The sequence below is a fragment of the Vipera berus genome, assembly GCF_964194415.1.
Source record: "Vipera berus genome assembly, chromosome: 1".
Classification (NCBI taxonomy): Eukaryota; Metazoa; Chordata; class Lepidosauria; order Squamata; family Viperidae; genus Vipera; species Vipera berus.
The window spans coordinates 353,852,026-353,867,773 of NC_138202.1; the positions used below are offsets into that span (position 1 = coordinate 353,852,026).

The window sequence follows — 15,748 nt, forward strand, 5'->3', positions numbered from 1 at the left end:
CCATTTGCCCAGAATGGTATAGGGCAGGGGTAGGCAACCTTGGCTCTTTTAGGACTCGTGGACTTCAACTCCCAGAATTCCTGAGCCAGCTGGATCAGGAATTCTGGGAGTTGAAGTCCACGAGTCCTAAAAGAGCCAAGGTTGCCCTACCCCTGGTATAGGGTCTCCTGGCTGAGCAGAGAGCTGGACTAGAAGACCCGCAAGGTCCCCTTCCTTCTCTGTTATTCTGGTATGTTTCAAGGACTATGTGCATACTTTAAAACTTAGACAGGACAACATTCATTCGTTCTTTCCAACCGACCTAAACTTCATGAAGCCACCATCCCCAGTCAGAGGCTCTCCACATATATTGGCTTACAAATCATATAATTCTCACCTCAAACAATGTTAGCACATTTCTGCAGTCCTTTCTGGAATAGCAAAAAAAAAAACAAACTATCTGCCCCTTGTCTCTCCAAACTCATCTCTCCTGATCAAACATTGACTTAAGCCTTTCTCTGCCAGCCCTAACTGGAATGACACTTAAATGCATATTACCAGTTGATAGTACTACAAGTGGAACAGGCAACCTACACCTACAAAGGTTACTAGAACAGTGTTTCTCAATCTTGAAGCTGTGTGGATTTCAACTCCCAGAATTCCCTAGTCATTCTCCACCTCAGTGCTGGAGACCAGCAAACTCTGAAAACTTCGGCTTTTATAGAGTTAGTCACACTTGTTGATGATCATTTGAACAAGGCCACTTGATTACTGCATCCAGTTTTGGTCACCGTAATGTAAAAAAAGATGTTGAGACTCTAGAAATTGTGCAGAGAAGAGCAACAAAGATGATTAGGGGCCTGGAGGCTAAACATATAAAGAACGGTTGCTGGAATTGGGTATGTCTAATTTAATGAAGAGAAGGACTAGGGGTGACATGATAGCAGTCTTCCAATATCTCAGGGGCTGCCCCAAAGAAGAGGGAGTCAAGCTATTCTCCAAAGCACCTGAAAGCAGGACAAGAAGCAACGGATGGAAACTAGTCAAGGAGAGAAGTAACCTTGAACTAAGGAGAAATTTCCTGACCGTTAGAGCAATTAATCAGTGGAACAACCTGCCTCCAGAAGTTGTGAATGCTCCAACACTGGAAGTTTTTAAGAAGAGCCTGGACAACCATTTTCTGAAATGGTATAGGGTTTCCTGCCTAAGCAGGGGGTTGGACTAGATGACCTCCAAGGTCACTGCCCACTCTGTTTATTCTATTGTATTCTATTCTGTTCTGTTCTCAGCACCTGGCTGTTGCTTAATCTCTTCATACCTATGGAAACAGTGAAGGTGTCCTTAGTTTTGCACACATGGCTTCTCCGTTTTGGCTTTCTTTTTTTGTAAAATAAATGACATGGTGTAATATGTCATGGGTTAGTGTTCACCTGAGGTTGTATTTATCTACTTTTAAGAACTGCTAAGGAAAAGATGGTTTTTACTACGTCCTGATATGTAAAACCATAGAATTCAAAGAGCGTGTACTTTCTTTTTCACATGACTGTGTGTATACATGTCTGTACTCAGGTATGGGGGTGATATATGCACGTGCCAGTACGAGCATATGACTATGCATTTTTTTCTATATGTAGCTGTCTAGGGGTGCATTATGCCTTCCCATGCCTGCATTGTAGCAACTCTTGGATTAAAACCTTTCCCCGTCTCCACCGTTGAATTAGTTCAATTTAATGTTTACTAGTAGCAAGCAATCTTCTTGTGACAATCATGTAGGTGGTGAGAAGGGCGGGATAGAAGCATTATCTCACATCTGGAGTCCCCAACCTATAGTCCGTGGCCCAGTACCAGGCCATGGCTTGTTGGCCATGAGGCCCCGGGAATAGCTGGCAAGCCCCCCCTCGCTGTAGCACCGCTGCGCAGACCCTAGTAACCCCATTTGCGCACGTGTACGGGCAGCAGTGCATGTGACACGGGTGTGCACGGCCCACTTGTGCATGCGCTTGCAGGCTAGCACCTCTGTGGTGTGCGCATCCGTTTGTACATGCGCACACGGGGCTACGCGTGCGCACGTTTCCTGCTGCTCCCTTTCTTTCCGGGTTGCCAAGCTGGAAAGATCGGGGAACTCTGTCTTACATCATTTGGAAAGCAGGGCCTCAGAAAAATGTAATATAAGTGTCATATAAAGGTAGTCCTCGACTTACAAACAGCTCATTTAGTGACCGTTCAAAGTTGCAACAGCCCTGAAAAAAGTGACTTGTGACCGTTTTTCACAGTTACAACTTTTGCAGCATCCCCATGATTGTGTGATCAAAATTCAGACGCTTGGCAACCGGTTCATATTTATGACCATTGCTTTGTCCCGGGGTCATGTGATCCCCTTTTGCAATCTTCTGACAAGCAAAGTCCATGGGGAAACCAGATTCTCTTAACAACCGGGTTACTGACTTATCATCTGCAGTGATTCACTTAACAACTGTGGCAAGAAAGGTTGTAAAATGGGGCAAAACTACTGGCTACCGGTTGCCCTCCAGGTGAGATTCAAGGTGCTGGTTTTTACCTATAAAGCCCTACATGGCTTAGGCCCGGGATATTTGCAGGACCGTCTGCTGCCAGGAACGTTTTCCCATCGCCCTGTGCGCTCACACAGAGAGGGCCTCCTCAGGTTGCCGTCGGCCAGACAATGTTGGCTGGCGACCCCCAGGGGGAGGGTCTTCTCTGTTGGGGCACCTGCTTGGTGGAATCAACTCCCCCGGGAGCTCCGGATGACCCCAGACCTTCGGTCCTTTCACCGTGACCTTAAGACATATCTTTTCCAACAAGCCGACCTGGACTGATGATAATGGGGTTTTTAATTATGATTTTAAATGTTTTTGTTGGTTTTAGTGGGACTTTGACACAATTTAATTCTTTTTTAATATTTGTATTCATTTGTATTTTATTGTTGTTAGCCGCCCTGAATCCTTCGGGAGATAGGGCGGCATACAAGTCTCATTATAAATAAATAAATAAATAAAGCTCACTTAACAAATGTCTCATTTAACAACAGAAATTTTGGCCTCCATTGTGGTCGTAAGTTGAGGACTGCGTGTATATTCATCTTGTTCTATTAAAAGTAGTAATTCTATCTCAGATGTATACAGTAAACATATTTTCTCTTTGAGCCCAAGGCAACCTGTAGGGAAATATTTATTCATTTCCATCTTGCCTGTATTATTTTTACAAATAACTCAAGGCAGCGAACATATCCAATACACTTTCCGCTTCCTATTAATCGCCAAAACAACCCTAGGTTGGGCTGGATTGAGAGAGAGAGTGAATGGCTCAAAGTCCCCCAGCCAGCTTTCATGGGTAAGGTAAGATTAGAACTCACAGTCTCCCAGTGATGGGTCACAAAAGTCACCTAACCAGCTTTCACAGCTAAGGCGGGACTTGAACTCACAGTTTCCTGCTGTCAAAGATGAAACTTTGGCAGCTATGTACCTCTGTGATTCAACTTGTCTTTAAATTAAAGTGGGGGGGAGGTGTTACTTTCAAGTGGATTAGGTAGGAGAAACAAAACTTCTATGATTCAGCTGAAAACCATGAGAGCCTGAAGCCTCTTTAAGGACACCAGAACAGGTGTAGATTTGAAGCAGATGGTTCCCATAATAAAGTGAGCTTGTTTATATGGACTGCGTAAGACGTTGGGGGGTTTGGCTGAGAAAACTATTGTTTAAGTCTATGAATTGGTGTTGGAACCTCAGAGTTAGTTTTGCTTTGACATAACCATGCATGTATTCAATAAACAGTAAGATTTTCGGAGACGGAAACAACCTGGTGTTTTATTTGGATTCTCAAGCTGGATATTGACACCTGCCTTCTAGCCTGGTGCCTTAACAACTAGACCAAACTGACTAGAGCAAACTGACTCTACCCCTACATTTTATCCTCACAAAATAACCCTGTGCGATAGCCAGGGACGAAGGAAGTTGGTTGAGTTTATTCATTCTATTTATTTATTTAATAAAAAAATATACAGCTGCCCAACTCACTCATGGTGACATGGAGCATTTTACGGAAATAAAATCCCAAAACAAAACCCAACAAACCTCTGCCCCCTGGTGACAACAGTCACACAAATCACTGCAGGGATATGGACTTAAGCCGGATCTCCCTAGACTTAACCCAATACCTTTCCACTGGAAAAATCCTTGAAGTCTTAGAATCTTTTGCAAAGGAATTATAAAATCTGATACAATTCTAAGCGCATTGGTGCTGCCACGTAACTCGTCTTCCTAAGGAGAGTAATGATCTTTTTGAACATTTATTCTGCTCAGACGCTAGAAAACTGGGCGCGAAATTTTAAGAAGCAACCCGAGAATCAGAGAAAAGCAGATTTCCAAACAATTAATTCAGCCAATGGATGAAGATCTGAACGCTTTCCACGCGAGCCGCTGTCAGTTTTCAGAAGTCCCAAAATCTGAATCCAGCCAGTTCAAAAGATCTGGATCACAGTTGGCTTCCCCATACAGTCACGGCGTCCCACCATTTTCCCACCCTACTCTTCAAATTTTCATACCTGGATGACACGCATGTTAAGGCCGGTCTCCTGTGCCAGTTGCTCACGGATGTGCCGGGTGGGTTTCGGAGTGGCGGCAAATGCTGCTTTGAGGGTCTCCAATTGCTTGGCTTTAATGGTGGTGCGGGGCCCTCTCCTTTTGGCCCCCAGGTTTTGGTCGTCATTCTCATTGCTGCCCACTTCTTTGTCTGAGATATTGGCGCTTTCCAAATCCTTGCTGTCATCCTGGCAAGGGTCTTGCGAATCCGGGGACAGGCTGGGGTCGCTACCAGTTGTGGCTGCAAGAAGAAGAAGAAGAAGCATATGTATATATATATATATATATATATATATATATATATATATATATATATGTGTGTGTGTGTGTGTGTGTGTGTGTGTGTGTGTAAATTACTAACAAAGAATTAAGGGAAACTGAATTTCTGAAATGCATCTCAGTTTCCCTTAATTCTTTGTTAGTAATTTACACAAATATATGAACTGTCCGGCCTTCAAGATAGGCTGAAAACAGGAAATAAAGATTTGCCCCATGTTTGGGGCCTAGCAAGGTAATCTAAATAGTTAACATTTGAAATATATATATATATATATATATATATATATATATATATATATATATATATATACACACACACACACACACACACACACACACACACACAAAAAGGGGATAGAGATTGTGTACAGATACAGGTTATCTTCGACTTACAACAGTTCATTTTAGAGCCCTGGTGGTTAGAATGCAGTATTGCAGGCAAACTCTGCCCACAGTCTGGAGTTCAATCCTGACAGGCTCAAGGTTGATTCAGCCTTACTATCCTTCTGAGGTTGGTAAAATGAAGACCCAGATTGTTGGGGGCAATATGCAGACTCCACAAACTACCCAGAGAATGCGGTAAAGCACTATGGGGTGGTATATAAGTCTAGGTGTTATTGCTGTTGTTATTTTTCAGTGCTGTTGTAACTTTGAAAGGTCACTAGACTAACTGTTGTAAGTTTAGGACTATCTGTATTTGACCAAGGCTTTCCATGGGATTTTAAAAATCGTAAGTGCATTTGGAAGTTAATTCTAAGGAGTCCTAGTGGCACTGTGGTTAGAATGCAGTATTGCAGGCAAAACTCTGCCGATACCTGGAGTTCGATCCTGACAGGTCAAGGCTGACTGAGCTTTCCATCCTTCCGAGGTCAGTAAAATGAGGACCCAGATTGTCGGGGCAATCTGCTGACATTTGTAAACCGCCCAGAGCAGGGATCTTCAAATTGACCCTTTTATGACTTGTGTGCCTGGCTGAGGAATTCTGGGAGTTGAAGTCCACAAGTCATAAAAGGGCCAGGTTTGAAGACCCTGGCCCACAGAGTGCTGTAAAATGCTATTGGGGGGGGGGGGTATATAAGTTTAAGTATTATTGCTATTTAGTGACTGTTTGAAACGACAACGGCACTTAAAAAATGACCATTTTTCATATTTATTACAACCATTGCAGCATCATGATCAAAATTCAGAGGCTTGGCATCTGACTCATATTTATGACGGTTGCAGTGTCCAGCGGTCATGTGATCACTTTTGGTGACCTTCTAACCAGCAATGTCAGTGAGGAAGTAACCACGTTACTAACTTCACAACTGCTGATATTTTTTTTCAAAAAAAAAAAAAAGCTTCCAGTCCTTATGGTTGTAAACAAAAAAGATATTTTAAATAACAACAGACAAAAGTGTTTACCTAATGCCTGTCTGGAAAAATGTGGAAACAGTCATCATTCCAGTCCGGTATGATCTACACAGGAATATGTAGGAAATTGGGCAAAATCTCCTGATTGTTTTTATAGATAATTTGCAATTTATTTATCTATCTATCTATATCCAGGGCTTTTTTTGTCATAGAATGCTCAGAACGGAGTTCCGGCACCTTTTTTGGATAGAACCTTGTAGGGTAGGCAAGGCGGGTTGTATGACGTGTGAGTTCCGGCACCTTTTTCTTTTACAAAAAAAGCACTGTCTATATCTATATCTATATCTATATCTATATCTATATCTATATCTATATCTATATCTATATCTATATCTATATCTATATCTATATCTATATCTATATCTATATCTATATCTATATCTATATTAAGGAGTGTTTCATTATCTCAGGGGCTGCCCCAAAGAAGAGGGAGTCAAGCTATTCTCCAAAAGCGCCTGAAGGCAGGACAAGAAGCAACGGATGGAAACTAAGCAAAGAGAGAAGCAACCTAGAACTAAGGAGGAATTTCCTGACAGTGAGAACAATTAATCGGTGGAATGGCTCCCCTCCAGAAGTTGTGAATGCTCAACACTGGAGGTTTTTAAGAAGAGATTGGGCAACCAGGAGACAGTGAATTCTAGTCTCGCCTAATCAGGAAAGTTGGTTGGGTGACTTAGGCCAGGGGTAGGCAACCTTGGCTCTTTTATGACTCATGGACTTCAACTCCCAGAATTCCTGAGCCAGCCAAATTGAGGAGAAAGGGAGAGGTTTCCAAGCTGAGCCATGCTGGCTCAGGAATTCTGGGAGTTGAAGTCCTCGAGTCATAAAGGAGCCAAGGTTGCCCACCCCTGACTTAGGCTAACCACTAGGAGATGGTGAGTTCTAGTCCTGCCTTAGGCATGAAAGCTCACTGGGTGACTTTGGGCCAGTCTCTCTCTCTCTCTCTCTCTCTCTCTCTCTCTCTCTCTCTCTCTCTCTCTCTCTCTCTCTCTCTCTCTCTCTCTCTCTCTCTGCCCAACCCAACTCACAGGGTTGTTGTGAGGAAACTAAGAGAAGGAGAAAGTATTTGGTATGTTCGCCACCTTGAGTTATTTACAAAATAATAAATGCGGGGAAAATAAATACTAAATAAAATGTAAAGTTAAATACAATGTGATCTCTGGCAGATCATGTCTTAGATTTTATATGAAGAATTTCTTCCTTTCCTAAACTTCATCTGTTTCTCACTCCATTTTTTTTTAACTTAAGAGAAGAAGAGCCGTGTTAACAATTTCTCACCTGGGAGTGAAAATTGTTCCCAAGTGGCCCTCCTTCTTCTTCCTCTCCCTCCCCACAAGCCTTCACACTTTACACGTGTACACACTGAGTGTACACACTGACACGTGGGTGTGAAACTGACCCAGGCACCTCCGTGTTAAGTCTGCCTGGCCAAACATCGGCCTGTCCTGTGAATTTCTTCACCACCGCCACCCCACCAATTCATGGCTTCCCCCCACCACCACCACCTTCCCAAAACAGTTTCCACAAAATCCACATGGCCCGTCTGCTTTCTCTGATCTCCCTGGCATTTAAAAATGGAAATCCAATTTTCTGTTGTTCCCCCCCCCCCCAGCACTGCTTTTCCAAAAGGAAGGGACCCATAGACACCTCACGGCTTGCTCCACCCCATAGTTTACAGCCAAGTGCGGATCGCAAGTTACACATCTCCTCAACCCCTGTGATCTGCTTTGTCTGGTGTGACTTTACTAACACCCCACCACCCCACCAGCAAAGTAAAAGAAACAAACAAGTCTTGGCTGAAATCAGACTTGGCAAGCAACACCACCCCATCACTTCAAATATTTGTCTGACATTCAGCCAATCTTTCCGGGCCACTGAAGCTTTGATTCTCATCCGCAAGAAAGCTTTACAGCCTCTTCTCCAATGCAAACCCCCCCCTCCCCGCTCTCCCCCACCTCCATTCCTAAATAACAAAATACTTTTCTTTCCTAACTGTGATGCATAGAAGGAAGCCAAAGAAAGGGATAACACAAAGAGAAAAGGAGAGAAAGGAGGGGTGGAGGAAAAAAACAACATAAACGACAAGAAGGAAAGCGTGCTGCTTTGCAGAGGACTGAGAAATGACTTGGAGATGAGGGTAATGAAGAAAAGCAAAGCCGAGAAGACAAAATGAAAAAAAAAATTACTCCAGTGTCTCTCTCCAATTCAATTACATTTTCTTCCAAATTAATGCCTATAGAATTATATATGGAAAGAGTGGTCTAACTTTTAAGGTCTGAGCTCTTTTCTCAGCATTGTCCAGCTCTACGTTCTGCATTTTATTTTTATTTTTATTTTTATTTTTATTATTATTATTATTATTATTATTATTATTATTATTATTATTATTAACATTCTGCATTAATATTGTTTTTTCTTTTTTCTTTTTTCATTTTAATAATTTTATTTAATATGTAAAATATCAAATAAAAAGAAAAAGTAGAAATAAGAAATTAAGGGAGGGAAAAGGAAAGGGGAAGAGAAAGTGTGAGGTACAAGGAAAAAGAAAAAAAAGGGGTTGACTTCTGACTTTTTAGCACAGTACAAAATAAAAACACTCTAGCCTCAACTTTTCGTTTTTACAGATTAATATATAACTAGCTATTTCTATAACAGCAAATCTTTCTAATCGACAAAGCCAAAGTCAAAACTGCATATATATATTTTTTCATCACAAGCACAAAATTCAGAAGTGGTATCCAAATGAAAAATATACTCAAGTATATTCTCCTCTTTAAATAGAACAATCAATTTTTGCCATATTGCTGTTCATTTACCTATATCACTTATTAATTACATGTATATGCCATGCATCTCGCTATCAAGCTTTACAATATGAAAAAAAGATATTATAATAATATCACTGCTGTTGTTTATTTCTTTGCTTATGTTATCCAACTCTGGGTGAGGGAGCCCAGTTCAAGCTGTCTCTAAATCCATACAAAATTATGGGGGGGAAAATACACACTAACAAGAAGAAAAAGAGGCAGCTGAGAACACACCATTGACAATAATTAATCATATCTCACAGGGTCCTGATCCCCATGCTGGAGAGAATTGTTGTTGATATTGGTGCTGTTGTTATTATGGTAATGTTTTGTCTTTACTGTTGAAGGAGTCTAAGTGGGAAGGGTGAAAAGTGAGGAGGGTGATAAATTTGGAGGAAACATGTGGATTTACTGATCGGCTCATGAGGAATGTGTGATAATTTGACAGGGGTTCCCACTTTTGGGGCGTGAGAGTCACAAAAATCACACCCACAATTTATCCTTAATTCGTCCTTCACGTATCGACGCATCCTTAAATTTATCCTCACTTTATCCTTAACGTTAAGAATGTATCCTTAAATTTATCAAAAGAAATGAAGAAAGCTTCCCAGAAACCAGGAGAGGAATTTGGGGTGGAAAGTATTTAAATTCTTCCAGTCCCCTAAAATAAATCCCTGGTATGAAAATATCACACCTTAAAGCTTCTCTGTTTTTTTTTTTTTGGTACAGCTTTGCTCTTGAGATTCTAGGATAAGAACAAGGAAGCTCCGGAAAGTCTGAATCATCTCCTCCTGGATTAAAGAGAGAAGGGTTCAAATCACTTTCTGAGCTTTAAAATCACTGCTTGATCTATGTTATAGGTCCACTGTCAGAATAAAATGGAATATCCCAGATAAGCCATCCTGAGCTCTTAAGGTGGGTGAGGGGAAAAAAAAAGAGAGAGAGAGGTTATAAGTGTGAAGAATAAATGCACCACAATAGCCAAATGGAGCTACTGTGTGCTTAGGAAATTCTAGATTTGGGATTTAATGTTATAATGTAAAGTGTCCTTTCCTGATAAAAATAGATAGTAATTTAACATAATATATAAAAGGTAAAGGTTTTCCTGTCCAGTCATGTCCAACTCTATTATATATAATAATTAAACATAATTTAACGTGTCTTCTCTTGATGGAAATAAATAGGACTTCCACGTGTGATCACTCCCAGTTATTTACTTATTCCAGCATTTCATATTGTTGTTTTCTCCCCTCCCACCCTTCCCCCGCCCCTCAGGGCAGCATGCAATATTTTAAATCTGCGGTTTACTTTAAAAAAATAATACAAATAGAATTCAAAAAATTCCCATCATTGATGAAAAAGACGCAGCATGTCAAAGAGAGCAGGAATACAATGAGATATAAGCAGCACAGCAATGTAAAAGAATTGAAAATGAAGTCCTTGCTTAAAAGATAAAAATTAAAAATCAAAGAAATTCTAATGCCTGGAAATAAACAAAGTGAACTACCAGATTTTATTCCTCTACCAAGCTTGCAGATTTATTAACTGTCTCCTGATCTTGTTCACGTATTAGCAAAATCTTGATTTGTGGGGGTCTTCCATTCAAATAATGCTGTTTGTATTTAGGAACATCTATATTATCTGAAAGGGACGCGGTGGCTCAGTGGGTTAGGATGCTGAGCTTATCGATCAGAAGGTCGGCAGTTTGGCGGGTCGAATCCCGAGTGCTGCGTAGCAGAGTGAGCGCCTGTTACTCGTCCCAGCTTCTGCCAACCTAGCAGTTCGAAAGCATGTAAAAATGCAAGTAGAAAAATAGGGACCACTCCGGTGGGAAGGTAACAGCGTTCCGTGCGCCTTTGGCGTCTAGTCATGTCAGCCACATAACCACAGAGACCTCCTCGGACAAGCGCTGGCTCTTTGGCTTTGAAACGGAGATAAGCACCGGCCCCTAGAGTTGGAAATGACTAGCACGCATGTGCGGGGGAACCTTTACCTTTTACCTTTATGTTATCTGATATTTTTTTAAGATAATGGGAAGATCATTATTTGGAGAGCCAGTACAGTCTAGTGGTTAAGGCATCATATAGAAGCCAGGAGACAGGAAATTCTAGTCCCGCCTTCTTCATGAAACCTGGATAGATGGCTTTGGGCCAATCACTAGGAGACAGTGAGTTCAAATCCTGCCTTAGGCGTGAAAGTAGGCTGAGTAACTTTGGGCCAGTCTCCAGGAAACGTTGAGTTCTACTCCTGCCTTCTTCACGAAACCCGGACGGATGACTTTTAGCCAATCATCAGGAAACTTTAAGTTCTAATCCATGAAAGCCAGCTTTGAACCACCCACTCTCTCTCTCTCTCTCAGCCCAACCCACCTCACAAGGTTGTTGTTGTAGGGAAAATAGGAGGCAGGAAATTAGGTGTTTGCTGCCTTTAGGTACTTAAAAAGTAATGAAAGGCGGGTTTTTTAAAAAAATATAATAAATAATAATATAACCTCGCTACGAGATGGGTGGCCCAAGTAAGTAAGTAAGTAAGTAAGTACATAAATAAATAAATAAATAAATAAATAAATAAATAAATAAATAAATAAATAAATAAATAAATAAATAAATAAATAAATAAAGATCACCGCCAGTATTCCAAAATGGAAATGCTAGTCCTATATGCCAGGGGTCCCCAACCTTATCCATTTTATGACTTGTGGACTTCAACTCCCAGAATTCCTCAGCTAGCCATGCATGGCTGGCTGAGGAATTCTGGGAGTTGAAGTCCACAAGTCATAAAGTGGACAAGGTTGGGGACCTCTGCTATATCCCCTGTTGGAGATGGCATCTTTAACTGGTAAGACTGAAAAGGAGAAATTGGTGGGAAGTATCAGCCTTACATTACAACACAAAGCCTGGAGTCTATATCGGCAATGCGAGATATGAAAGTTATTCCGAAAAGTTTATTGACGTGCTTGGATTTCTCCTATTAAGAAAAAGCGAGAAGTTTAGATCTTATTTTGAGTTAAGGGGCTTGTTTCTTTGTTTGTTTGTTTTTACTCTTGTTTACTGCAAAACTTTTCTTAATGCGAAAGTCTCGGAATTTTGATTCCTATCCTGGCCAATGTCAGGGCTTGCAGTCTCCTGACTATAACCAGGCCGTGAAGTCATGGTGCCAAGTTTTAATAAAAACCTTGCAGTTGTTGCAGTTTGTTGGGGGATCTTCTGTACAGACCCCCATCACTGGGTACAAGTAATCCAGTGGTGGGATTCAGCCGGTTCGCATCACTTCAGCAGAACCGGTAGCTAATTTTTTGTTGCCCAGGCCCGGAAGGGACTGTTCTGTCCCAGACTACGTGAGTCCTTGTTATGCTCACAAGGAGAAACCCCTCTTCCAATCAAGCAGGCAGGAACCACAAGAAAAACTCAAACCCCTTTTATTCTCACAGACCTGAGTCAATGTCCAAGGCAAACACACACAGTTCACAAAAACTCCATCCTCGACACGAACGGTTGCCTTTGGCAACCAGCACCTCCCACACCTTCCCTTTTATTATTCAGCCAAGACTTGGCTTCCTAATGTCTTCTCCTTTGCCTTGGAGCCGCCCCCTTACGTTCCTCTGTCCTACTCGCTTCTCTTGCCTGCGCTTTCATGCATCCTGGATTGGTCCCAACTGTTCTTCATCACTATCCAACTCAGGCTCCCAGCACAGCTGTGTCTCAGCTTGAGCGCAAGTAGAGGGGCCAGGTTCCTTGTCTGACTGTAAGTCTTGGAGCTCCTCAAAGCCTTCCTTTGACTCTAATGTCACTCCAGGCCCCTCCTCCTCCTCCTCCTCATCTGATTCCTCAGACTCAGCTGCCGGATCCACGGGCTGGCAAGGAATCACAACAGGGACTTCCGGAAGCAGCATCCACACAGAGATCCGGTTGTTCACATATTTAAATCCCATCACTGAAGTAATCCTCAACTTAACAAACACAATTGAGCCCAAAATTTCTTTTGCTAAGTAAAACAGTTGTTAAGTTAGTTTTGCCTCATTTTACGACCTTGCTTACCACAGTTATTAAGTGTATCACTGCTGTTGTTAAGTTAGCAACGTGGTGGTTAAGTGAATCTGGCTTCCCCCATTGGCTTTCCCTGTCAGCTGGTCACAAAAGGGGATCACAGGACCCCGGGGACGCTGCGACTGTCATAAATACAAGTTGTCAAGTGCCTGAATTTTGATTAAATAACCATGGGGATGCTGCAAAGGTTGTTAAGTATGAAAATCAGACGTACGTCGCTTTTTTCAGCACCATTGTAACTTGGAACAGTTGCTAAATGGGCCATCATAAGTTGAGGACTACCTGTGCTGTGGAAATTGGCCATCCTTGAGATATTTCTGCTCTCATTATTAAGGAGCTCCTGGCAGCTTGTTAAGAGATTTGGGGGGCTATCCTTTTAACTAATAATAAAGTTTAAAATCCCCCCAAAATCCAAAAGCACCAACTGCCTGGGCATCCGATCTGACACTGGACAAAAGAGAGTCCTGAAGCACCTTTTCTGAACTTTTATTAAAAGCTTCGGTGAGCTGCGTTTCATTTAATCCAGCGCGTAGATTGGCTCGACGGGTGAATGCATCAGATGAAGCGAGCCTCAGCTCACAAAAGCCACAGCCTTTTAGTAAATTTTGTTAGTCAGACAACCTGCTCAGGGACTCCATGTTCTATTTTGCTGCAATATAATGCCGATTTGTTCTCCCTCCCTTTCAAAAAAACCCTCTGCTTTTTTTTTTTTTGCAATCATGAAATAATCTCCGGTACAGAGGGTTGTTGTCTTGCAGACGTTTCATTACCAAACTAGGTAACTTCATCAGCGCTAGTGGGGAGTGGGGTTTGTGGTGATGAGAATGATGAAGATGATGATGATGATGAGGAGGAGGAGGAGGAGGAGGAGGAGGAGGAGGAGGAGGAGGAAAAAAGGGGAGGAAGATGAGAAGGAGGAAGAGGAGTGGGAAGTCCTTGGTGCTCTCTGAGCTTGGTTGTTGTCTTGCAGATGTTTCATTACCAAACTAGATAACTTCATTAGTGCTAGTAGGGAGTAGGATTTGTGATGATGATGATGATGATGATGATGATGATGATGAGGGGGAGGAGGAGGAGGAGGAAAAAAGGGGAAGAAGATGAGAAGGAGGAAGAGGACTGGGAAGTCCTTAGTGCTCTCTGAGCTTGGTTGTTGTCTTGCAGGCGTTTCATTACCAAACTAAGTAACTTCATCAGTGCTAGTAGGGAGTAGGGTTTGCTCTCATTTTATATTCTGACTGGCTTGCCCTGTCAGTGGGAGTAATCTTGCAGGTTCTTTGGTTGGGCTGTTTATTGTTAGCCTTGGTGGAGCAGTGGGCTAATGCCTCCTTAAGTAACACCAGCTGCCTGCAATTAGTGCAGGTTCGCGTCCCACCAGGCTCAAGGTTGACTCAGCCTTCCATCCTTCCGAGGTAGGTAAAATGAGGACCCAGATTGTTGGGGGCAATTAAGCTGACTTTGTAATAATGCCGCTTGGGGTGTGTGTGAAAGCCCTAATAAGCAGGCATATACATAGAATGAAGGCTACTGCTAAGCTTGTAAGCCGCCCTGAGTCTTCGGAGAAGGGCGGGATATAAATGGAATTAAAATAAAATAAATAAAAATAAAAATACCTTGTTTGTGATATTGCTTGCTTCTTGATTGTTGGCCTAACGATGGTATAACACCCAGATTAACATTTGAGCAGCGCTCAAGTAAACAATACTCCAAAACCCATTTCCACTGATATAGGGCAAGCCACCAGAATATAGAATGAAAGCAAACCCCACTCCCTTCTGGCACTGACGAGGTTACTTAGTTGGGTCATGAAACGTCTGCAAGAAAACCACCAAGCTCAGAGAGCAACAAGGACCCCCTCCCCATTTCAACCCTGTGCTACAAATATCGATAATCTCCTATATAGTGAAAAACTTCACTTCAGGCCTTCCGCTGTACGATCCACTGCAACCTTTAGTTCTGCTGAATGTAAAACTCCTTCTCTTGCATTCCAGCTCCGAGTCGGAAATTGGATTCAGCGGCTGAAATGAACCTTTCTCATTCAATGACTTTCACTGACTTTCCCTCCATTCTCCTGTGACTTGTTAATTATTTTGGCTTTTCTTTCTGTACAAAGGCATCCCACCCCTCTACGCTGTTCCATTGTTTGATGTGGAGTTGGATGGTGCATTGATTTGAGAAAGGGAAAGGATGTCGCTTAGGCTGAGACGGAGCTGCCAGTCAGGGTAAACCTGTTGGCAGTTCCCTCCCTCCCATCCAGGGCACAAGCGTTGCTTGAGCAGAGTCCGCAAGATTGTCTGGGACACTACACAGCTTCTCCATGACCTGTTTTCCTCGTTCCCTTCTGGGAGGGGTGGGGGGGCCTCCATTGTATCCAAACCAGATTCAGTCACAGTTTGGTTCCATACAGCATCAACCTTGTGAACTCTACAGCTTCCTCCTTCCACGACGTGTTCAAGATGGATAGTGATTAATATTTATGTTATTTATATGTAAGGGTGTAGGTTTATACATATGCTACATATGGCATGTTTGATTGTGTGTTATGTATGTGCACACTTTTGAGAGCAAGCAACAAAATTTCATTTTTAATGTGTGCCAATGTGCCCACAGTAAAAAATGGCAATAAAGGTTA

At 42.2% G+C, this 15,748-nt stretch overlaps 1 protein-coding gene across 1 annotated transcript in view; it reads right to left on the minus strand.

Annotated features, from left to right (window-relative positions):
- The window catches only part of LHX1 (LIM homeobox 1), a gene marked incomplete at both ends in the record, with an annotated part of 71,302 nt that overhangs the window by 35,228 nt on the left and 20,326 nt on the right, over positions 1 to 15,748 (minus strand). Inside the window, one exon of the mRNA XM_081346616.1 lies at positions 4,538 to 4,815. Coding sequence (XP_081202742.1) covers positions 4,538 to 4,815 — 278 coding nt within the window. The remainder of the gene's footprint in view (positions 1 to 4,537; positions 4,816 to 15,748) is intronic.